The 25,606-nt window shown below is 56.3% G+C and overlaps 1 protein-coding gene across 1 annotated transcript in view; it reads right to left on the reverse strand.

The window, feature by feature from the left end:
• Window positions 1–25,606, reverse strand: part of PTPRN2 (protein tyrosine phosphatase receptor type N2) — a gene marked incomplete at its 5' end in the record, with an annotated part of 710,841 nt that overhangs the window by 238,538 nt on the left and 446,697 nt on the right. Inside the window, one exon of the mRNA XM_082632697.1 lies at window positions 21,637–21,701. Within this exon, the coding sequence (XP_082488823.1) occupies window positions 21,637–21,701 (65 nt within the window). The remainder of the gene's footprint in view (window positions 1–21,636; window positions 21,702–25,606) is intronic.

Below are 25,606 nucleotides of genomic sequence, written 5' to 3' on the forward strand. Positions count from 1 at the left end.
CGCCACCCTCCTCCTGCCCCCTCTCCAGGGCTGAACCAGGTTCTGCAAACAGAATCCCTCAGCTGTCTCATCACCCAGCACTTCTGGGACATCCATAGCATTGCAACTTTTTAAAAAATGGCAGAGTTCCTATGTTTTGGACGTAGTCACAAATTTTCACCTGTTCTCCTGGGCGGATTTTCCAAGCTGGGGCTCGGTATCTAACCGTGTCCTCTGTGAGCGCATTTCTGGTTTGGAATTAGACATCATCTATGCAAGTCTCATGTCTGTGTTTTAACGACGCTTTTAATACCTAATCTTCTGCTTTAATATCTCAGTCGCTAACCGTGCTGAGATAATTAGGTGATAGCGCTAGACAATTACTCTGTGGGTAGAGAGCAGACCGTCCTTTACATTTATATAAATACACAAGCTTTAAATAAAGCAACTGAATGCATTCGTGGTGTCTTAAACCAGGCGACTTGAGAAACCATTTGATTGCACGGGCTGGTCGATTCAATCAGCAACTGGCTGGTTGGGCTCATTTTTATTTTTTCATGGAACTGACCAGGCAATTCAGTCAATAGTTGTCAAAATTGGAGTCCAGAACAGGCACAGCTGGACCGGCCTAAAGTTAATTAAAAATCAAGAGGAGGATAAATGAAACGCGGCTCCTTCGAGGCAGCGCACCTCTTCTCTCTTAAAGGGGCCCCGGAGGAGACGCCATGTGGGAAGCGGAGAGGACACCCCCGCGAGGCCCAAGCGCTGAAGTCTCGTATTCTTCAGGTGAGTGAAGCTGATAAAACTAGACAACTGCCTGGAAGCCGTCGGGTGTGACTTGGTCGGGGGGCGGTGGCGGTCCATGCGTGGCAGGCCAGCGTCCTGCTGGGAGCAGGTGCGGGTGCTCTGATGGGCGCCTGGGGGGACCAGGCCTCTCTTCCCGCGTCCGTCCAGTGGTCAGTCCGGTGGTCGGTCTCGGGCTCGGCACGGCCCCACCAGAGCGGCCCCATCTCCTACCATCTCCCACCATCTCCCTGGGCCAGCGCTGGGCTACAGACCGGCTTCCTCACCAGCTCCCAGGGACCCCTGGTTGCTGTCCGTCCCCCGTCTCTGCCCAGACACCCCGCGTCGTACTGACATCCAGCTGCGTTAGTCCTCTGGGGCGGCCAACACTCATGACCGCACACCGAGTGCCCAGAACAACGGAAACTTATTCTCTCAGAGTCTGGAGGCCGAAGCCTGAGGTCAGGATGTGGCAGGGCTGCCACTTCCCACCCCACGAGGTCCCTGGGGAGGGGCCTCCTGCGGCCTCTGCCTGGTCCAGGTGCTGTCCCCTTTCTAAGGACACGGCCGCACTGGATTAAGGGCCCACCTGCCCCAGCATGGCCTCATCTCAACTGAAATAGTGACACTGGAGGCACCCTAGCCCCCAAAAAGGGGGCGTTCTGAGTCCTGGGCGCAGGGACTTCACACGTCTTTTCATGGGACAGGATCCGACCGTCCACAGCAGCTTAAGCACCTTCTCTGTTCCGAAGTTCCATTAAGGGACTAGAGCCCACGCCCCTGGAGTCTTTTCTGAACACAAAGAAGTTCTTGTTTGTTTCACATATGCTAATTCATCACAACACTGTTGACTTGTCTAATTTTTATGCATTCATCATATTTCTCCCACTAGATTATAAGGTAACTGAGGGCAGGATCTGTGACTTTTCATCTTTAAATTCACCTCTATTTTCAGAACAGAAATTGGTACCCAGATGTTGCCTTGCCTTGAAAAGCCTTGAGAATGAAGCCTTCGGTGTGCGTGGTTCCATGGTTCCTGAGGTTAACAAAATGCTTATGGGATGAAAGAATGAATATTTAATACTCACAAATCGGCAAAAGAAAAAGCGCCAGGGCCTCTTATCCAACATAAAATGCTTTGTAAGAAGGATCTACAGAGCTGGCATCTGGGATGTGCATTGTTCAGACGCGGGTCCTGGGAGCACAAGGGTGGCAATGGGCAGAGCTTTGCAACCGCAGCCGTGAAAGTCACGCCCCCTGCTCCCAGCCTGGCAGTGCATATGGGCCGGTGGCCAAGTGTAAATGCCCAGAAAACAGACGTTGCAGTGAGGAAGCTGGACGGCAAGTGATGGGGCTCCAGGCAGACGGGCTGTCCTCACAAGAAGGCGGGGTGTCCGGTCTCTGGGGTCACTCCTGGCTCCAGAAACCCTCAGCGCTCTGGTTGCAGTGGGCATCAGAGGTCAGGTGATTGTCTGTTTAAACTTCGCCAAGGATTTTCAGCCGAAAAAGTGGCAGTCGAGGACCCCCAGGTGGGACATCACTCAGCATATCTGCAGAGCCACGAACCCCCTTTCCTGAAGGTCTCGTATGGAACCAGGGTTCTGGAGAACACACATGTGAAACGCCTCAGCGGGCCCTCCCCACAGGCCACCCTCACAGCCAGCATCACAGGAGGCGCACCCACACGCCCCTCCTCAGGACACGGCCTCTGCTTCTGGGTCAACACACTGAGAGCAGAGCCCAGAAGCTGGGGGCCGGATGCGCCGCTTTTGCTGCACTTTGTTTCCTTTCCTTTTATACAAACACTGCTTCAGTGATGGACACGCTCCAACCACAGGGACCAAGGCAGCCGCTCGTGGGCTTGAGTTAAATACTTAGGACAAGCTGAGGCTCTGGTCCCCCTGGTCTGATGTACCTCTGTGTCAGTAAATTGGCGAAAAGGAAATTACGTTGTACACACTCACACACACACTGCACATGTATACACACACACTATACATGTGCACACGCATACTGTATGTATGTACACTATACATACGCACGTGCATACTATACATACACATACACCTATTTATAACACATGTGCACACAATTCATACACGTAAATACACACATATAAAATACACGTACACATGCATGCACACATATACACTATGCCCACATAAAACACACAAACATGAATGTGTAATATACACACATACACACATACCACACAGAGGCAGACTACACACATATACACACATATTCACATGTACACACACACTATACATGTACACATACGCATGTGCACACACAGATAAAACACACGCACGCACGCACAGTGCCCACCACCTCTGCTCTCGTCCCCGCCGCGCGCGCCCCTCCACCCTCGCAATGACAAGGAGGACCGTCGCTCACCGGGGCTCCCACCCTCCTGCAGTCACACCGCCCGTGAGTAGCAGCATCAGGTTGGCAGCGGGGCCACCGGCCTCCCCTGGGACCCACCCCTCCCCGTCCGCGCATCCTGAGAAGCCACAGCTCCCGTGCCCAGAGAGACCCCATCGCAGCCCTGCTCGTGACACTGCGGGACGGCTGGACCGTCCTCAGGGGGACGGATTAGCTGAGACTTGGATTTAACCTGGAACCTGACGCCAGGGCCGGAAGGACGGACCGGATCCTCGTCAATCAGCATGAATGGATCTCAGAGACCAACAGCGAAAGAGACTGAACAGGCCTGTGCAAGGCGAAGCCGCTGGCGGGGAGGCGGGGAGCGGGGCGCCGGCCCCGCCCAGACCCCCGGGGGTCCGGGTCCTGCTGGTGCACGGCTCAGTTTGAAGCTCAGCGGCCCAGAGTCCAGGGGCGTGCAGGACAGAGCCGTGCCGTAGGCCGGGCCCTGGGGACACAGCCTGCAGAGTCTGCAACAGCAGGATGAGGACACACATGCCACCACCTCCTGGGACCACTTAGGGACGGCATCCAGGAGCCCTCGCGGAGGTAACTGAGGGCTCAGTACACAGGCTGGGAGACAAACGGGTCCTGCGGGGGCCGAGAGCAAGTGCTGGTCCACCCGACGACTCCTCCAGGGTCGTCCGCCCCATTTCCCCTCTCGGTGGCAAGGGGGCGGGGCCGGCAGGACTCTACCGCTGGTCCAGCGTTCCCAGGGAGCCGTGGGGAGCCCTGGCCACCATTCCCAACACAACCCCAGCTGCTTTCACACCAGGCTCCGCGCAGGGCCAAGCCAAGGCTCATAAAGACTTCGAAATCAAGGTCACGGACTCCCAGTACCGCTGCAGCGCACACCATATGCAATTAAAAATTAGACGTATTAGGCTTCAGAAGGAGTACGAGGTTTTTCACTGAAACATCAGATCATTTCTACAAACGTTTCCCGGCGCCTCCGCTTTGCCGGGGCCTGAATGAGCGCTTTGTGCACCTGCCGAGCACCCAGCCCGGCCCGTGGACGCCCAGGAGGCCTGTGAAGGGCCTGGAGCCTCTGCTGGGAGTGGGGTCTGGGACAGGCACTCGCCGCCTCAGTTGTCCCTTTTTCATGTGGAATCCTGTGAACTGTTTCAACTGACAAGAGAGGTCCAGGGCCCCCCACTCAGTGCCAGAGTAAAGACCAAGCAGTTTACATTTTCCCTCACTTAGTTAGTAGACAAATACGTCGCAGACCAAGATGACAGCTCTAAGTGTGGGATGAACTCAGAGAAAGGACAGAATTGGAACGAACACGCCGGGCCCGCCCCGGGGGCCGTGGACGGGCCGCGATGCTCTCCTGGCGCCCCCCTCCTGCCAGGCTCGCGGCCCCTTGGGGCGGAGCCGTCTGCCCTCGGTCACCGGCCCTGTGCCGCGCCCGCTGGCCTCGCTGAGTATTTCACAGCCGGTTTCTCTGCGAGGCCTGCGGGCGGACGTGCCATCGCGCTTGTTGATGCCAGATGGTGGGGAACAGCTCACCTGGGCTCCAAGATGCCAAGAATGTCCCCCAGCTGGGGCCTCCCAGTATGATCTGAGGGGGGCAGCTCTGGGGACTGGTATGTGCCACACGGTGCCCTTGGCTGCACAAGACACCACTGGTCACACAGCGCCCCCAGGAGGAAGCCAGGCTTCCCGGAACCCTCGAGGTTGACTGTGAGGTGGGGACGGTTCCCCTCTCCTCTCACCTGCTAAGACCCGGGCCCCGGAGCACTGCTTCCCAGCTCCCGGGCCTGACCCCCGGCCCCTGAACCCCAGGCCCTGGGTGGCTCAGAGCCTGTGCTGAGCGTCGGCGCTCCTGCCTTGGTGACGGGCAAGAACTGCCCGTGGGCGGCTCTGGGCCGATCTGCTGGGGAGGTGCATGGAGCGTCTGCAGGGGCGCTGCCCCGTCCGCACCCGGGCCTCAGGGAGCAGCCCCTTCGCCGCATGACTCCCCCACCTCCCCTCCTGTCACTGAGCCCTCGAGCTCCTCTGTGACTTCACTGGGGAATATTTTCCACGTACGCTGGAATGTCAGAGAGTTAAAGTCCCCTTAAACACAGGCTGGAGCACGCGCACGCACATGTGCGCACACACACGGGGACCGTGCTGTCGAGTCCTGTCTGGGGCCTCTGGGATGCGTCCCAGGTGGGACACAGGGTAAGATGCGTCCCTCCCCCGGTCTCTGCCCTCGGTCCCAAGGTTAACTTCTTCCCTGATTCACACCACAGTCTCTCCCCTCCTCCTGACCTGGCCGCCCACCTGCCCCCAAATCCAGACTTCCACAAAATCCCAGGGTCCTCAGCAGCCTGTGTCCAGCTCTGGGGCCTGAGGAGAGGGGTGATGGGGGGAACTACGGGGCCACCCACCCGCCAACCCACCATGTGCGCGTCTGAGCAGCTGTCGGGCCGGGTGGCGGGCCACTCTGCACTCTCTCCCCGCCCAGCCCCGCAGCTCCAGCCCTCCCCGACCCCCCGGCATCCCCGGGCTTCGTCTTCCTCCCTCTACCCCCGGGCCCAACTGGACAGGCTGCTGCCCACCCAGCACTCACCACCCCCGTGGCTGCCGAGCCACCTGGAATTCCCTCGCCTGGAATCTAAGGTCCCACTGCTTTCCAGCCCTGTTCTGACAGCCACCCGTGTCCGTTAGGCACACGAACCTCCTTTTCTCCTCAGACCTACCTGCTTCCTCTGTCCCCCCAGCCCGCAGCTCCCACCCCACGGCCTCCAGCTCCGGCGCGGCTCACGTGTCCCCACCTGTGCACAGTGTCCTTCTTGCTTCTGGTATGTTCACAACCACTTTTCTCTCAAGGAATTCCCATTTTTCCCTAACGGAGACTTTCACTTTAGAGAAGCTGCAGGCCCACCTGACCGCCCCTCGATCAGCAAACTTCTGAGCCCCGGCAGACGGGCTGGGGGCAGGGGGACCAGGAGAAAGTGGGGAGGACGGCCCCGCGGGCTTCCAGAGCGGCCTGGGTCTGCGTGCAGGTAGCACGCTCTAACATGCTCACACACGCTCACACGTGTGCACACACGCACACAGACAAACGGAAGACCAGGGGTTACGTGCAGGAGCCCCTCGTAGGAGGGCAGCGCCTGTGCCCTGCGGCCCCCGGCTCACCCGCTGTGGGTTTCCTGTCCAGGCCGCTGGTGGGTCCCACATGCTCTCCTAGAGCCTTTAGTTCCTCAAGCCCGAGGAAACCAGACAGCAGGCAGGCCTTCCACAGGCACTGGGGGAGCCCCTCCTCCCCTTGGCTTCAAGTAGCTACAGCAGAAGAGGGGGAAATACAAGCTAGTGATTTCTGACGACCTTGCTGAAGGTCGCACATCACCTTTCTGTGGCGGTGGTGCCAGCGCGAGAGGATAAGTCCCCGTAACTCCTTCCACCCGCAGACTTGAGCGCAGTCCCGGGAGCCTTAGTTCTGGAAAGCCGGGTTTCCCTGAAGACAGAGCTTGGACACGTCCGGCCTGTCCCTCTGGCCCCCTCCTCAGATCCTGGTAGAGTTCTGCCAGCTCGCAGTAGATGGAGCCCCCCCTCACCTTAGGGCCCCTTTGACTCTGGATACGGGGGGGTGTGACCTTAGTGGTGCAGCCGCGGCCGCCCTGCGGGGGAGGTCAGGGAGGTCAGGGGAGGCCAGGCCTGATCCCCCCGGAGGAGGGGGCCTCAGCCACGTCTGCGGAGAACGGAAGCTGGTCCTCGTCTAGGGAGACACCGCTATGGCTCCTCCCCACAAAGTCAGGGTTAGGGTCCTGATTCCTGCTCGCTCACCCGCTTCCTGGCCGTCCCGGCTCTCCTTCCTCCATGGTAACGTCTGGACGAACCACACGCAGTGAACGAGTGCCCAGTGACTTCATCAGAAATTCCTCTTTGGTCCCCCCTGGTGCGGGCACCACTTTCTAAGTGTGCTGAGTCCTCTCCCGCTGCATTTCTGAGGCCAACTCTGAGAGGCAGCGCTTCCTCTGGGCCAACATCCCGCAAACTCTCCCCCGGCCCCAAGGAGACGGGGTTAGTGAGCAGTGGTGCTGGGCTGGCGGCATCACCAGAAGTACGTCCAAATCCAAAACTCGTTTCTTTTTTTTCCTGTGGCAAATTATCCCTTTCCCTGAAGGAGCAGACTTCATATTAGCACCACCACAAATAATCCCAGTTACACCAAGTTCCCCTTCGAGGACCACAGTCAACGGCGATTCCAGCCTGCCTGTCCTTCTGCTCCTCTCCTGGGCCGGGCGTCCGGGCTGTGCGGCTCTGCTCGGCCCACCAGGGACAGGAACACCGGAAGCCTGTGATGCTAAGTCTTTACCTCCAGGGAAAGATAAGCCTGGAAGTCACAGGACTCTGTCACTCCTAACTCAATCAGGACGGCCCCCCAAGGGCACGCAGCAGCGGAAACCCAACCTGGAAGAAGCCCAGTGTGAGACGCAAGCTCCTGCCCAACCCCCAGCCCTGGAACTGCCCCGCCCTTCCTGGGGAAGCAGGAAGCTGTCGCAGTGTCTCAGGGCAGCCGCTGGGAAGACGAGAAATTTTAGGAGGTGTGCCAGTTAATTTCACGCGTCACCATGGCCGGGCTGAGGGACTCCCAGGCGGCTGGGTGTGTCCGTGCCCGTGTTTCTGGAAGGGACTAGCACGTGAATCCGTAGGTCACCCACCACCGCAGGGGCATCACCCCGTCTGCCGAGGGTCTGAACAGAACAGGAAGGCGGAGGAAGGTGACTTTGCTCTCTGCCTGGGGGGACATGCACTTTCTCCCGTCCTTGGACACGGTGCTCGGGGTCTTGGCTTCAGAGGTGGGTTGGGATGTGCACCTTGGCTCCCCCGGGCCCCGGTCTTTGGGTCTGGACCGGAACTGACACCACCAGCTGCCCTGGAGACAGAGGACTTCAGCCTCAGAATCGATGGCCAGCTGCTTCTCTCGGGAGCCCTGCTGACACAGGGTTTCGACCGCTGGCCCAGCACTGGAGGACACCGCTCACCGCTCGCCTGCCACGTGCACGGAAGCCCAGGTGGCACTGGACGGCGGCAGGTCCTCACAGGCAGACACCTGCTGACGGGTCGCGAAAAGCACAGCCTTCGAGGAAATCGCAGGAACACACACACAAAGCAGCGTCGTGCAGTCACCATCTTTTCTTTTTAAAATCATACATATTTCATTAAGCTTCATGCAGAGTGTCTTCTGATTTATGGTAATTGTCAACAAAAGCAAAGACACAGACGGTTTTTAACCCTGCAGTAGCTAGGAGTTAACCGGCATGAAATTATGTTGTTTTTTCCTTAAAAAAGGGAGGGAGAGTCCCAAACACTGCACACGTCAAATGCGGAGCACGTTGAGTGGCGTGAGCTGTTGGTAACGGCCACCGCTCAGGTGGAGGTGGACGCCAGCGGCCTGTGCCAGGGCCATACCTGACCCAGCGGACACCCTGCCCTGTGAGCCCTGTGTGCTCACGGCCTGGAGGACTCCAGTGAGACGAATTTCCATATCAAACCCAATTTAGATGAAACGTCTTGGTTTAAAAAAAAAAAAAAAAAAAAGCCAGCGCATCAATAGCCCCTTGATTAGATTTTCATCTCCTGAGCAGACAAGTATGAATATTTATTACCATGAATGCAGGCTTCCCTCTTTCCATTGCTCTGATCTTGAATATTATCCACTGCTAATTTTTATGAAAATTTGGGCAACATAATGTTTTCACATAAACTGACAGTTCTTGAGATAATCCCGTTATTGTCTGGTCGAAAGTGACAGCTTCCGCTTATTCATGTGTTAACGAGGGATTAAATATTGTTTTTCATTCCCATAATCTACGATGGACTGGAAATTAAAAATTGAACGTTGTATATTAGCAGGGCTTTGCGGCCCAGAGTTTGTTTGCATTCACTTAGAGAAGATCTGTAAATTAGCAGTTTAACAAGCAGGCCCTTCCATGCTGCTGCAAAGGGCAACATCACAAAGCACCGCTGACACCCCGGGTAAATTCTACAACAGATCCTTTAATCTGCCTGCTGTACACCCAAACGAAAATGTGCCAAGGAAACAGACGCCCTTTGCCAAATAAATAAAATGGCAACACAACTGATACTGTCTCAACGTCAAGAGTTTTTCACTGCCCCCTCACCGCTGCGGAGGGGAGCATCTGCATCACGCCCTGGTCCTCACATCCCGAGACACACCTGCCCTGCAAAACCGCCCTGGGGGCCCGGCCAGCGGTGAGCACGGCCAGCCCTCTCACCTGAATGCCCACCGGCAATGGGGACAGTCATTTATCTACACCCGGGGTAGCTGCCACTTTAGTGCTGTGACTGGTGTCCCAGGTCAAACCATGGGTTTGATGGGGTTTTGGACAAGACTATACCGTTATGCTTCTAACCATACACACTACATTTTATTTATTTATGTTTATGTCCCTGACTGGCATGTAGAATTCTTCACCTTTTCAGTTATTGTCTGGCACGGTGTAGCGCACAGGACACAGATATTTCTTAGAAGCCGAGTTGTCCAAGGGTGATCCTTTGTAACTAACCCTAGGGTTAGGGTCAGTGTTAGGGACTGAGCCATGTCCCCCCAGTTCATACACTGAAGCCTTAACCCCAGGACCTCAGGATCTGACTGCATTTGGAGATGAGCCTTTAAGGAGACAATTAACGTAAGGTGAGGTCATGGGTGGGCCCTGATCCACTGGTGTCCTGATAAGAAGAGGAGGTCAGGACACAGACACACACAGAGGGACGACCACGTGAGGACACGGGAGAAGATGGCATGTGTGCCCGAGGAGAGAGGCCCAGGAGGGACTGACTGGCCGACGCCTGGGTGTCAGATCCCAGACTCCAGGACGATAGGTGTCCGTTTCGGCCCGACTGTGGGACTCCCTGAGGCCGTCCTAGGACACCAGCGCAGGTGGCATGGAGACACCCAGCCCTGGCCACCCCTCTCCGTGATCGCAGGCGGTGTTCCCCCAGGAACGGGAAAGAATTAGATGTTTTTAGTGTAGCACTAAATCCCAGTGCTTGTCAAGGGAAGAACGTTACCTCTTAAAACCCTGCTTTTCGCTTTATGCTCTCACTCAAAACACAGGGCTGTGGTTCAGGGTTTGCACACAGAAGCCTAACTTGCCTCTGAGCGTTCGTTCCACAGGAACAAAGGTGAAGTCTGTGCAGCCAGACTGATGAAGAGTTGGTGCCCCCCGAGCAGCGTGGGGTCACCGCCCCAGGGAGGGCCTCTCCCTGCACCCGCTGTCCTGAGGGTCCCCTGCGAGTGACCGTAAGGCACATCCAGCAGACGGGAAGGGCCGTCCAGGTGCCGGAAGGACAGCCCCCCAGGGCTCTGGTCCAGGTTCGGCATCCGGAGGGGCCCTGTGTAGGGCAGGACCACCCGCCTTGTCTCCAGGTGCCGAGCTGTCACCTGCCCGGCGGCGGGGGCCCGAGTGGAGGTGCCGGGGGCTCAGGAAGGAGGAACGTGTGGAGGCACCGAGGATGCACCTGTGACCCCGAGACCAGACCGGGGGCCCCCGCTGCCCCCGAGGGCCCTTCCCGAGGTGACCGCGGGCCCCACCAGGCTCCAGCAGGCATAGTGTATACAGAAGTTGGGAAATTAGGGTTTCGCGCTTGTCTCATGAGCTCTGCAGGTGAAAATTTTATCTGTGCAGTTAACCTACCACCTAGTTTAAAAATACGTCCTATTTGTGGAGTACAGCAGGTGTCAATGTGCCTCAGGGGTGTAACTAAGGGATTTCAACTTCCAAGAATCTTGAGAAAAAGACAGCAATATGACAATACAGTGAGAATTAGCTAATTTTATAAAAATAACAAATTATTTACTTTTCATGTTTTCTTGAAAATATAAAATTATCATAAAGGCCTGTAAGTGAACCGTTTCCATGTCTCTCTCACCCAATGAAGTTTAACAGGACAGGCAAGATCAGTCACAGCCCCAACCCTGGATGTGGACGTTAGTTGTCTCCTTCCTCAGTCCCAATCTGCCCATCAGAGTTCACGCATGGCAGATGGGGGCGTGGGGGTCTGGGGAGCGTGCGTGTGCATGTGTGCGTCTATGTGCAGGGGGGCCTGGGGAGGACGGGGCCCAAAGTAGCCTGAGGTCCATTCAATCAAACTTGACTGTTAACTGGGAAACCCATGTGGCTAGAAAGGCGAACTCTGTTTACGAGTCAGGTGAGCAAGGCACTGCAACCCCAAAAGGAGAGATTCAGCTGTAGGTCAGTTGATAATCACTCCTGGTGCTTGGATGACACCTGTGATTTTCCGGTGTTGAGGGTCACACGGTGTCTCCCAGAAAGGTGTGTGCACCTCCTGACCTGCAGTCCTGGGAAGGAGCCTTACTTGGCAATAGGGTCTTTGTAGATGCGATCTAGTTAAGATGAGGTCACAGTGGGGCAGGGTGGACCTAATCCAACATGACCCGTGTCCTCAAAAGAGGAGACGCACAGGAGGCCGTGAGAGGATGGGGCAGAGGCTGGAGGGATGCAGCTGAAGACGCGGCAGCCCCAGGAGCAGAAAGAGGCAGGAAGGACCCTCCCCTGGAGCCCCTGAAGGCACGTGGCCCTGCGACACCTGGATTCTGGACATCTGGCCTCAGAACTGCGAGAGAACGCATTTCTGTTGCTTTAAGCCCCCAGTTTGTGGCGCTTTGTTACAGAAGCCCTGGGACCCTGACACCCAGGTCAGTGGTGGCCCGGTCTGGGCAAGAGACTGCTGGGCAGCAGGACCCCAGGGCTGAGGGCCACCCACCAGTTGTGGGCAGCCCCGCAGGACAAGGGCAGGTCACGAGGCCAGTCCTGCAGATGCTACCCCTGCGGTGACATGGGGTAACATGGGCACCGAGGCTTATTAATAGGGTCCCATTTGGGAGGGATGCAGAGACATCACAGGACCTCGTGGCCCCAGTGAGGGTGGGGTTTCGTGGACAGATTTCAGGGCCTGAAGTGGAGCCACAGAGAGGGCACTGCGCCCTGGAGTCCAGGTAAAGGGAGTGGTGGTTCTGCTGGGTCCATGGGACCTCTGACCTCCCCGGATGCTGCCCAGGACTGAGCCCCGGCCTGGGGCCACCGTTCCAGCACCAGCCACCCTTCCCACCTGTAACCACTCTGCTTAGATGCGGGTTGAGGCCTTTGACTGCTGGTGAAACACCAGTGGCCGTGCCGGTGCCAGGTACACTGAGGAATGAGGCCTGGTTTCAAGGGGATGCCTGTGTGGTGGGCCCCGTCCTCACTGCAGGAGAGGTGTGGACCATCTTGACAAACCACACTCACCTCTGCTGTGCTCGCCACCATGGCACTGGCTGCTTATCTGCTTCAACGTGAGATTATTTTAAATTTGGCACTTGGTTATATTTTGTGTTACACTGATTACTAATTATTTCACATGGGTGAAAACTGCCTTTTTATTTTAACCCATGGATAAAGCAGAGGGGAAGTATTCAAATCAGCAACTGAGGGATTCATATCAGTTGTCATGGAGATGTGGCCTGGGGTGCTCGCAGTCAAAGAAAGAAGGGCCACAGCTGCCTTGGGGCCAACACAGAAGAGGGGGCCCCTGTTATGTCAGGGATGACAGAGAAAGCGGGCCCGGGTCAGGAGGAAACCTTTTCCAGAGCAATGCAGCTTTCACGGAGGCTTTGAAGCACCAGGAGAGCAGTCGAGTGACCCAGGGAGAAGTCAGCACGATGAATCGGCGTGTGCCAGGGTGGGTGCCCACCTGCAGCCCAGGGCTCATGATTCACTGTCCCAGCCAGGGCTTACTGAGTTCCTGCCATGTGTCAGGAGGCACTGGGCGACAGCGACACACATGGGGCTCACTCCGGAGCTCACAGGCTGAGAGACAGACTTGAACTCACGGGACTCAGCATACTCTGGGGAACGCCATGGAGGAGCCGGGCAGGAGGGAGGGGACGGGGGAGCCCTGGGTGACACGCACCTTCTCAGCAATCCGCCCGGAGCAGCTCCCCCATCCCCCGACTCCGGGATCCCCGGGGTGGGTGGGGTGGGGGGAGAAGGTTCTGAAATCACCGTCCTCAGCGGGGCAGGAGGGCTGGCACCGCCGGCCTGCTATGGGCTGAGCCGCGTCCCCCCTCAGGATGGATAAAGTGGAGTCCTGACCCCCAGGATTTCTGGATGCGACCTTTACAGAGGGGATCAATTTACAGTGAGGTCATTAGGGTAGGCCTGAGCCCTGGGTTCCTGCAGCTCCTGCAAAGTGACGCACCCCTGATTCACCCTCCCCTACGGGAATCTCGGGCAAGAGTTGGATGACGCGTTGGCGGCTGGTGTGGGGCTTCTAGGAGGACAGGCATCTGTGGGCAGGAGACCAGAAGCCAGCTCTGAGGCTGACCCTCCAGTGGACCCATCTCCAAGTGACAGGAGCCTCTGGGATCCTTTCACTAAAGGCGGAACTCAAGACTCTCCGATTCCAAGGCCGGCGAGCCTCGGGCTCGATTCAGGGACGAGGCTCCGGCTCTGGAGGTGACCACCTGGAGGGCGTTTCCGACCTTAACTCCTCTGTGCCTGGTTCCCCATCCGTGAAGTGTGTCCGCCTGGCGGGACCCTGGAGGGGATGCGCGTGGGGCGCCCAGGACGGCTCGACCGAGCCCGGCGCGTTGGCACCTCCGCTGCTCCGTAGGAAGCTGGGCAGTGGGGAGGGGTTTGCCCTGTGTGCCTGCCTCTAGTTTTCTTCACCCTCCTTCAAGCAATTCCGAGTCTTACGGGTTGAGGATTGAAAAGGGGTTTCTGGAATATTACATTCCGAGGGCTCTTACGAGCGTCTCCAGAGTTCAGCTTTTTACATGGAAATTAACTTCTGATTTCATGCTACCCGGCTACGTGGCAGAAGCTGCTCACACGTTATTGAGACGGATGGCCTCTCTGTGTCTTAGGGGGTCGACCGTCCAGTCCCAGCCGGACCACGGCCACGCCTGGCAAGGAGACACACATCACGCACTTTCTAGAAAAACGTGGCTGAAATGTCAGAAAGGGGGGGGACACCTGAGCTGCTGCTGCCACAGGCAGACGATACTTATTTCATTTTCCGTGACTATTTACCTTGATATTGAATAAAAATTGAATCTGTCACCATAGCAACTGACTCATCACACGGCACCTCACCTGCTTTAGATCACGAAAAGTACTGAAAGGACACCCGTGGGCCCACGTGACCAGCTGCTTTATACAGCATTTCAGAAGAAAAGGATGCCGTTTCATAATAAACTCATATTTGTCAATATGTCAAGTGCAGTTAATTATATCAAACGTATTTTCGTGTGATTTTCTTCACTTTGAGAAATAAGAGAAGGGTATGAACAATGGTGGCTAGGGCTGCATTGGGCGGAGTGTGCTGAGCTCCGAGAGGGCCCAGCCAGCAGAGGTGGGGATGTGTCACCACGGAAGGGGCCATATGGCTGCCCCTGAACTTTGACCTCTATCACGACATCTCAGCCCCGTGTGGGGAATCCTCGGGGCAGCTTCCGACAGGCCGCTGCAAATATTTTAATGCAATTTCATGCAGATTTCCCTTTCAAACATAAATTAGGAATACTGACAAGTAAACAAGCTTCTCGTAGGACTGATGCACATTTTGCATTGAGAAGAGAAACTATCAGTGTTCTCTGTCTAGAAACACAGATTTGAATAAAATAAGGGGATGGGCACAGAATTACAACGCTGAGGAGCCAGAGCCCACATGGACAGGCACAGGGCGGGGCCCCTGGTGGCTGAGGACACCCCTCGCCCCGGGTGACCGCTGGTGTCCACCTTCGGCCCTCTGGGCACAGCTGGCCTGAGGCTGGCAGGGGTGCGGGAGCTGCTGGGGTGGAGGGTGGATGGCAGCCCCGCCGAGGAGTCCCGGAGTCCTTACGGTTCCAGCGCGCACTTGGGAACACCCGGCATCATCTCAAACTCAACTCGGAGTCTTTACCCAAGAGACCCTGTCAGCTCCGACACCGTCTCCGTCTTACTCGTTATACTTAACTGCAAACACGACCAACTTCTCCTTCACGCACTCTTGAGTCCGCGGCTCTGTCTGTATCTGACAAGACCCATCCTCCACCCGTCACAGCTCTGCACCTGCCCGGGGCGTCCGGTGGGATCCCTCCAGGCCTCTCCTGCCCCTCTGCTGTCCACACACACCAGGGCTCTTTCTCCTGAATTTCCAAATATGGGCCTTGATCTGAACCCAGGATATTTTAAATTACTTATTGCGTCCTGCTTGTGCATATACACACAGCACCGTCTTCATAAATATGTGATGACTCAAGTTATTTGAAACATTCTCTACAGCCACCTGAGAGCCACGCCACGCTCACACGTGGTGGTGTTTCCTCTTGCGTCCTCACTTATTCAAAAGCGAGTATGTGCTCAGTTACTTTGGTTGCATGTTTTTTCTTTATTAAAACTAAAAAATGGTATTGAAGATAAAACGACAAAGAACTATACACACACACTGAACCGATATTTATCTCCCAGTGTGACTCCGGTCCTAGAATTATGTGGATGTAACCACAGGGGAGACTTGGTGAAGTGTACATGGACACCTCTATACCGTCTTTGCAACTTCCAGTGAATCTATAATGATTTCAAAATAAAAAGTTAAAAAAATGGTACTAACAAAAATTTTGGAAAAGGAGAGAACTCGCTTATAATCCCACCAACCCTGTTCTAGAGCTGACCTCACATTTGCACGTGGTCCTCCAGCCCGGATCTGTGGGCACAGACAGTTTTCACAGCTGCCCTTAAGTTCAGAGGTGTCACAACGATTTTTAGTGAAATCACTGAATCCGTTTATTTGATTACTATAATATAATTAGTTACCTTCCTCTGTTTTATACTTAGATCAGTTTTGTTTTTTCCAAAGCTTTGTTTTTTCCTTTTCTTAGCTAGTGAATGATACTCTTAAGATAAAATTCTGGGAGTATGATTACTGATCTGAAGGGTAAGTTTTTTGTTTTGTTTTGTTTTGTTTTTGGCGGTACGTGGGCCTCTCACCGCCGCGGCCTCTCCCACCGCGAAGCACAGGCTCCGGACGCGCAGGCCCAGCAGCCATGGTTCACGGGCCCAGCCGCTCCACGGCATGTGGGATCTTCCCGGACTGGGGCACGAACCCACGTCCCCTGCATCGGCAGGTGGACCCTCAACCACTGTGCCACCAGGGAAGCCTGAAGGGTAAGTTTTTTTAAAGCAATAGATTCCCACTGTCATGGTGCTTTCTAAGAGTCGAGTTTAAGTGTTAGCACTTTTGATTTTATTAAAGAACCAAGACTATTACCCGTAAGCCCCTCTGTAACCACTTCCAAGGATGAGGCTTCGGACTGGATGCCTGGATGTTACCGGGTACCCGCAGGCTCCTCACTGGAGGGTCCTCTGACGCATCCGCCCCCTGGCCCCCAGCTGCCACGGGGCTTCCTGCTTCACCGCAAACTTATCTGCCCCCCCGGCCCGAGAGCCAGTCATCCGCTGACACGGCCACAACGCGCTCCCACAAGCCAAGTGCCCCATCGCCTGTGAGTCCCGACTGCACACCTGTTGGTGTTTACTAAGCGTGCTAAAGGCAGGTGCCGGCTCCATCCATGCGTGAAGAGCGACACGTGGGGGGTGACAGATTCCCCTCAACCTGATGACCACGTGGAGCTCCGTCCCACCATCTTCGCTGGAGGCGGGGTTACTCTGTGCCTTCTTCACACCTTGGCAAAGGGCCCTCGACATCAAGTCATCCCCCGAGTCCAACCAGACCTGTGGTCGGGTCTCCGGGGACTCGGCTGGACACTCACTCGCCCGAGGGTCCCCGTGACTCGGGCCATCCCCGCCTGCATTTCTCTGCCCACTGATGTGTGATGCCCAGTTGCTCTCAGAAATCCCTAAACCACTGGGCTCAGGTTTTGATAACGCTCATTAAAGCAGCAGCAGCCCTTCCAGCAGACGCGATGACCAAGTGGGGTCTGCAGAGGAAACGAGCCATTTTCTCAGACATCCGTCACGGACCCCGTCCCACCTGCTCGGTCTCATGGGACGGCTGTCAGGCGCACACAGCCACCGACACACACATCGCACAACAAAGTCACACTGGCTTGTGGGGGGAGGAGCATGACCATGGCTTCGTAGACCCTCAAGGGGCTCTGGGGATCGACACAGTCTTGGCCACAAAAATCCTTTCTTTGGACAAAATCCTACCCAGGACCCCAAACAGTGACTGAGCAAGGGGAGCTCATTGGGTTAAACCAGCGCATGGAGGGCGGTTTGCTGGGGCTCCACAGCCTCCCGCCCCCATAGGGCAGAGCTCTGGAAGCCCAGGGCTCTTTGAAGTACCTGAAACCAGGTCTGACATCCCACGGCATGAGTGGTGGGTGCAGGACACACTGCCCCAAACATGACACCTTGGCCGAAGGTGTCTCCAACCTTGTCCACCCCCTTCTCCCCGAAGCAGGCCCGAGACCCTCGTGGGAGCTGTGCCCGCCCTGTACCCGCTTGGCTGCAGACCCACCTCGGGTCCCCACGCCCCCTGGTCCTCCCCACCAACCCAGCAGAAGGCGCCCGGTCTACCCACGTCCGCAGGCTTCACTCCCTAACATGTCCCGTGAAACTCAGATTAAATAAAGGTGCTGCTTTGCTCCTGTCGTCTGTCTTCATCAGTTTACCTTCTGGAGCCGAGGACCCTCAGCGGGTCCGGAAAACCTCCTCCTCCCTCTTCCAGAACCTGCGTGGAGGCCTGTCCCCTCCTGCCTGACTTTGTCTGGGAGGCAGCCCGTCCGGGGCTGAGCGGGGTGTCTGCACCGGGAACGCGCTGATTCTGGGCTTCCCTGTCGAAGCCCCGAGCATCCCGCGGCTGCTCTGAGACTCCTGCTGAAACGTGGGCAGGTTAATCGTTAATCATACTGCGTTTATCACACTATCAAGAACTTAGGAAGTCATGACTTATTTCAGATACACCTCGGAAGCCATACTCATGGAAGTGCTCGCCTGGGGACAATCATCTATTTTTCTTCCAAATACTTGAGTTTTTCTTGGTAATATCATAATCTCCCTTTGGAAGAAACATGACTTTATTCATTTGAAAAAATGTGAATACTTTCAAGATATCAGAAATTAGATTTTGAAACACATCAAAATACCACCGATCTATCAGGAACGTGTGTGTCTACTGTAGTCTGTTCATTTCCTTTAAATTTTGTTTTGAGATATTTCCATTTGGCTTAAAAGGTTTTAATTCCTCTGTCTGTCATCACATGTTGAATCACAAGCACCAGGGAGACATTCGGTAAATGCTGTTAGATTTCGAGGAATCAAACTCTGCTTTACTTTCCAGAGTCAGGAATTAGCAGAGACATTCATATCAAATACGTTTCAAAGAAAATTAGAAGCATCAAAATCAGGCTCAATACTGCAGGAGGCAATTAAAATTAGAAAAAGAAGTATTGTTAGCTTTTTAAAAATATCTCTGCTCCCGTTTTCAGGATCCAAAACTCACTCCAAATATACAAACGCTCCTTCCCTCCATCCAGACTGGAGACTGGTCAGGCAAAGCTGCATGGAATGTGGGTTCTGGGCTTGAGAACCCATCAGAATGACCTCAGACAACTTCAAAAGTGACAGCAAAACTGCCTTTTGAAATGGAAAACTGCCACGTGGGAGAGGACAGGAGGCTGGAGAGCTGGTCTGCATGGACCAAGGAAACCCCTGGGGCCCTAAGAAGACGAAGGCGGCTCAGGGAAAATTAGGGTGGGCAAGCCTCTCACTGCCACGTTCCCATCGGTGAATGAAGTATCAATAAATGCTCTGGGACGTGGCCATTTTCTGCCCCCAGGGAGGGTGAGGTCAGGCTCCTGGCCACTTGGGGACCAGAGAGGAAGCGGATCAGACTCGATGAAAATGCAGGAGTGGTGCAGCGGGGGTTCTGCTCTGCCCTGTGCCCCCCGCCCCACCTCCCGCCCCCAGTCTAGGTGGGACCTCCTGCCCCCATGTGAGACGGGCACCTGGAACAGGCAGAGGATGTCCCTCTGAGGTTAGGTTGTCATCTTCACAGACAAGCCAAGAGCAACTCAGGCTCCCAGTTCCTGGACAGCATGTCACCAGCTTCCACTTCTGAGCCCAGGAGCTGGGGGCGGAGCCAGGTGGTGGCGGGACATTAAGAGCCCTGCTTTGCCCAGGCTCGGGGAATGCGTCACAGGTCTCCAAGCACAGAAAGGCAGGGGCCGGCGGCTGTGTGTGCCTGGAACACAGCGAATGGGCCCGGCTGCAGGTAGACTCTGGGGTCATCATCATACAAACAGTATAAAGGCCATGGCCTCGGGGAGACGCAGATCCCACAGAGAGAGGCGCTCAGCGCAGCCGGGCTTCAGAAGAAGGTCAGTCGGCAACGCTCAGGACAGTGACCACTGCAGATGGGCCGACAACTGAGGTCCTGGGGCCGCAGACAGTGGACCCTCCAGTGGGCAGTGGGGACCAGGCCTGGCCGGGTGTCAGGAGCAAACAGGTGCCGATGTGTCCGCACGAGGGATACAGACACACGTGGGGGTAGCTTTGTGATGAAGGAGACAGGGAGCCAGTGGGAGGGGAGAGCGCTGACGTGGTGAGACCAGCGTCCCGGGAGCCCTCACTTCAGTGAATCGGAAAACACTGGAGCATATCTGTGTGCTGACCGGATGGGGCCAGGGAGACGGAGCAGTGGCGACGCAGGAGAGAGGATGAGAGGGCAGGAAGGAGGCCGTGGGGGGCACCGTCCCCAGAGGGAGGGGGTGTGGGCTCCCCGAGGGAGGCGCGGGTCTCCGCGCAGGGATGCAGGCAGCAGGTCACAGATGGGGCGGCCGTGTGTGCGTGCGCTGGGTGCTGCCTGCTGGGCGCAAGGAGGGTCGTGGGCGGTGAGCAACCCCCTCTGGGATCTGTGCCTGTGACCTCTAGTGAGATGAGTCTGCAAAGTCCTAACACACCGCCTCCACCCTCCCCGCTGCCCAGGAACCACAACCACGGGGCGGGCGGAGGACCGGGCGGCTCCAGGCACCTCCCAGCCCCTGGCTCTGCATCTCCCACCCCTGGCCCTGCCTGCCCCCTGCTCCAGGGCGGTCCAGCCCGCTTCCATGGAACACACTCCCTGCCCCCCGCACAGGGAGGGGTGAGGGTTAGGCCCAGCGCCTGAGCTTCCTCTGACCCCAGAACACCAAAGGCCCTAACCCGAGTCAGTCTGGATTTGCCCCCGGCCGCTGGGCACCAGGGCTGCTCCTGCAGGAAGGACACCTGCTGAGGCCGAGGGACAAGAGGGAGGGGAGGGGCCGCGGATCAGAACCTTCTGTCGCGGGCCTGGATCCTCTGAGCCCTCCGGCCCTTCCCGCCAGTAGTCACTGCACCCCATGGGGTACAGATGGTCTTAGGGACCCACAGACTCCCGGCGTCCCCCTCCCCCTCCCCGGCCGCCAAAGTTACTGTGAGTTTCGGGAGAAAAGACCAGGATTTCCTCAGCTGTCAAAGCCTCATCGACCCAGCCCTGCGCTCTGATGAGTCTGCGGTCACTGAGCTTCCTGTCCGCGCCGTGCCCGCCGCGTGCCGGGAACACGGTGACTTCAAGGCCAGCGCCCCCTGCGAGGCGCCCCCGGCAAGGCACCCGCCCGCTGCCTGCAGAGCTGGAGGCTCCGTCTGTGGAGGACCAGACACTAAACAAGTTCTTATTTCAAGAGCCGGGACTCGTGACAGCCGAGCGGAGCCTCCCCCAAAGACAGCGGCTGGCCTTCGAGTGGCTCCGTGGGGGCATCTCCGCCCTGGGCGATCCGGCGCATCGTAAATAAGCGCCCTTAATAGTTAATTACGGTCACGGCGGGTGCCGTGAAATCTGGGATTTCAGACGCGCGCGAGCACAGACAACCGCCCCCGAGAGGAGTCGCGTCCGCAGTCCTGCGTACAATTCATTAACTGCCCGCGATATGGGGCTCGGGCGTCCGCCAGGGCCTGGGGCTGAGTGCCCTCGGCTCTAATTGCTGATGGAGAGTTTGGTCAAGTACCTGCTTCTGAGGCCAGCGCGGCGACGTTGGGACACGACGCCTCTGAGGGTCATTAAATTTATCAGCAGTCGTCCTCCTGTCATACCCCACCCCATACATGTCTTTAACAAGGAAGACGAAAGCGTGCCCCCCAGACCCAGAGGAAACAGCAACTTCTCTTGCTATACAGACTCAGCAACTGAGAATCGTCTGAAGGAGGAAGTACACGCTTCCGTAGGAGCCAATGTTTTCTTAGCCACGAGCGCTTTTTCTTGGGGAGACACCGAATCACGATTTCAAAGGCAACCAAACAGTGCCAGACGAGCCTGGCGTGGCGCATCAGCACTTCCGCTGACGGGACGGGAGGACTAACCCGGGCCAGACGCCGGGGCCCCCGCCACCACAGCCCCCCGCCTGGCGCCGACTGACCTCCGCCCCCGGCCCGAGTCCGCCAGGCTGCCCGGACCACACTGCCCGCAGCTACTCACCGAGCTGACTCCGGTCTGAAGAACTCTCAGTCCAGACATCTTTTCCAGTTGGTCCTTGTTGTCAGCTGTTAGGGGAAATTAAGAAGTAAGCGGTCAGCTTTGAGAGGCAAGCGTTCTCCAGATGCCCTGAGCATCTCCCTCTGCAGACATGTCCATAGTCACCGCCAGATCGCCATTTTAACGGGTGCTGTGGACAAGCCTGGGGCAGAAACCGGGGCAGGGGGCTCCCCACCGAGGGGCCGGCAGATGTAGGGCCAGGTCGTGAGTCCTTCCAGCTTTGCCCACAGAACGTGCACAGGAAATTCACAGCATCCTTGTCAAGACTGGTTGAGAAATGGTGGGCAGACCTGCTTGGCAAACTGTAGAGGCTTACTTTCGAACGATATGATGGTTACAAGTATATAGTCATTGGGAACTGGGTTCCATTCACAAGCATTCCGCGTTCACAAGACAGACTCGCTAGCAGGCAAGACTGAACTGCGCCTTCGTTCCGTGAGTCCTGGGAGCGGCTGTACCCCTCTTACTCCTGCCCCAGGAGAACATTCTATAATAATGTGCCTCCACCACAATCAACCCTCATCCTAGTTTGCTCCTGACTTAGAGCGAGGAAGACTCTCCAAGAATAAATTACCCTCCATGTCAGACCAAGCGGATTGAGCCCTGGAAACAATTAGCAGCCGGAGAGGAAGCCCAGTTAATCCCGATGCCAGCACGGCAAACCCACCAGAGGCGGTCCCCACCTCTTGGAGAGGAAGTGTGTCACAAAGCAATTGACCTTGGCTTACGATTCTGTAGAAGTATTCTTTCGGATAAAGCCCCTGTCATTTTGGAAATGAAAACCAGAAAAAAATAGATTTTATGGGAAACCCTAAGAAGGAAGAGTGCATTGCAACGTGATTAATGCAGAACAAGATAGCAAGAAAATAGCAATTACTTTCACCTCTTATTGTAAAACACCTACGTTAGTCTTGGGTAATGAAATGATATCTTTCAGAGGGATACAAACCGGATCCTGCTATGGCCCGCCTCCCCCGCCTCTGGGGCTCTCTCATCGTCTGGTAGAAAGTTTTCCTTTGAACAAACCAATGTTATTTCTTACATTTAGGTAATTATGCATGCACTGGGGCGGGGGGCAGATGCCAGCCTGGGGTTAGAGCACCAGCACTTTAAGAGCCTCTAAGCTGGGGGGCGCAGAGAGGGCGGGGGGGGGCAGTGGCCCAAAGGTAAACCTTGAATGGACGAGAATATTCTTAAGAGACAGAGTATAAAGCAATTGATTTTCATGTTCCCCTGTGAACAAAGGAGGCATTTTGCTGAATGACAGGCCCCTTGGGGATAATAGTGAGCCTTCAATAGGCTGAGGGACACAAAGCACAAAGTAAAGATGGAAATGAAAAGTACTCCACTATCGCTGCCGAGAAGGGACAGGCATTCCAGGCTCAGGAATGAACAAACCAGCCGGGCAGTAAGATGCAGATGACCCAGCCCAGGGGTCAGCAAACCTGCTGGGAAGGCCAGGTGGAGACACCTGAGGCTCGGCCACCATGGGTCCCCACCGGGCGGGCAGTGTGACGGCTGCGGGGACGGGCCCGGGGGACGAGGGACAGGTCCTGGCTGTGTCCTGCACAAGCCCACGGAGCCCCGAGGTGACTGTGGGCCTTGCTCGCTGCCTGAAGACCCGCCCCCCGCCCCTGACGCCGGGCAGAAGGCTCTGTGCCTGGGCCCTGTCCCCGTTCCACACGTGGCGGGAGTGTCAGTCTCAGCACAGCCTCCCTGTGTCCCCCAAGCATCACTGCCACCGGCCAGTCCAGGGTCCGGGCTGGCTCCTCGCCCCAGGCCCTGGCAGCCGCTTCCCTGCCAGACACGCCCCCGACCTCTCCCCTCTGTGAGCACAGCTCCGGGCCCCCGAGTGGGGTGCGGAGGGGGAGGGGAGCCGCAGCGCCCGGTAGTGGTGAGATGTACAGGCGACTGGCTGGGTATCGAGGCCTTCTGTCTTTAACGTAATTAACTGCAATTAAGTGTAAAACTTAATTTTTCATAATGGCTGTGTTTAATAACCGGCTCAAAAAATTCCTGAAAAAGTAAAAACGAGCTCCAGTAACCGGTCCAGCTGGCTCCAGCCCCATACGTACAGTACTTTGTTTCTACCCAAAGTCTAGGTCTTAACGTGTCACGTTTCCTTGATTCTAAAATGCGTATTTCCCCGCATCTCAACACGTCTGCAGTCGGGCTGTTCCAGCCACCATCGTGGGAATGGGGCCCACTCTTGACCGACCTCAGCTCATGGCCTCGGAGGCTGCGGAGGAAAGACACACGACCTCGTTTCTACCAGAAAATTTCCCACAGGCACCTCCGACAAAGCAGAAACCTCTAGAAGGGGCATCAGCTGCTTGGAAGGTCACCCCAGAGCCTACCTGAGCAACGTTCCTGATGGCGGCATCATCCTCGGAAACCCATGGGCGTCGCCTTGGAAAGTGACGTCATTTCACCCTCATGGTGACCCATCCCCAAGTGCGGCCACTGCGGACCCTCCGGGCTGACCGCCTCTCAGGGTCCACGTCCTGCCTGAGGGTCCAGCCAGGGAGCCCAGGGACCCAGACTCGTACTGACAAGGGGTTGCGTCTGTTAAGGGTTTGTCACTGAGAACTGATACAGCACTCCACGGAATTGTCCCTGAGAAATGAAAACCCTGGGATGGATGGGACGGACGTGCTGGAGGTGTGTCCTGCGGGCAGTCGGAGTGTCCAGGATCCACTGGAAAGCGGCCCGGATGTGACCTCGTCCCTCCAGCTTCAGCACGAGGGATCGCTGTCTTCCCGGTCGTTCCATTAACCGCTACGGGAGTCCCAGGAGAGTCACCTGTTCTGCAGGTGTGATAGATCAGGCGGGGCAGGTGGCCCATCACTGTCACCTGAGTCAGGACGCCACGTCTGTCCCTGTTCTCTTTCGATTTGCAATGTCTGCTCCATCCTTCGATCCTATTATGTTCCTCACATGATGCAGGGTGTTAACCACCCCTCCCCAAGTGGACCTCCTGCAAATAACCACACGCGGGCACACACTCGTGGGCACACACTCGCGGGCGCACACTCGCAGGCGCACACACACAACCAGGGCAGACCCAGGAGCGGCACCCTGCGGGGAGGACCGGTCACTACTGTTCAGCTTTACATTAACCCACAGGTTCTGTTCTGTAGCAGCTGTTGTTCAGCAAGTGGTGAATCTGCCCCCAAAACCCCACTTTGTCCACATTTCCTTGTATTTTCCAAGGACAGCATGAGCATTCTGCATCTGGCTGAGGCTGTCCCCGCCAGGGGCTCTTTACACGAGAAGCCTCTGCCGAGATGACCATGGGAGCCTCCTGAGGCCGTGGCACCTCGTAACAACTCGAGCCGGAACCGTGAATCATGCCACCTTTGTGTCCACCTCCAGTCCATCTCCATCCTCGTCCAGAGAGCGACAGTGCCCTGAGGACCTGCCTGGAGCTGGGGTCCTCTGAGAACCCACCCAGGGCCCCCGTCTTCCTGCCCTCAGCCGAGAAACCCCCGCAGAGATGGCTGATGCGGTTTCCAGTCACACGTGCAAGTCCCCTTGGCGGCTGGCACGTGCGCGTCCGTGGGACTTGAACCCACTGCTCGTGGTTTTGTGCTCTTTTGCGAACTTCTCAGTCTTGGGCATCAAGTCCTTTTCAACAAAGCCTGTCTCTCTCTTTATTTAATTTTTTCGTTCTTTGAAATTTCTCATTGGTGGGGATGGTAGCCAAACAGAGACACTGTAATGGTGCCTTTTTTCCAGCATGTGTGAAAGGTACACAATTTATCTTAAGCACAGCCCTTTTGGGGTTTTTTTGTTTGTTTATCTATATTTATTTTGGCTCAAATTGACCTAAAAGAGCAACAAGCCCAGTAGTCTTGAGCACATTTTGTAACTCTCAGGCCATTCCGGAATCTTCCCCAGCATCATTCTTACA

This window comes from Mesoplodon mirus (assembly GCF_964341445.2).
Source record: "Mesoplodon mirus genome assembly, chromosome: 9".
NCBI classification, from domain to species: Eukaryota; Metazoa; Chordata; class Mammalia; order Artiodactyla; family Ziphiidae; genus Mesoplodon; species Mesoplodon mirus.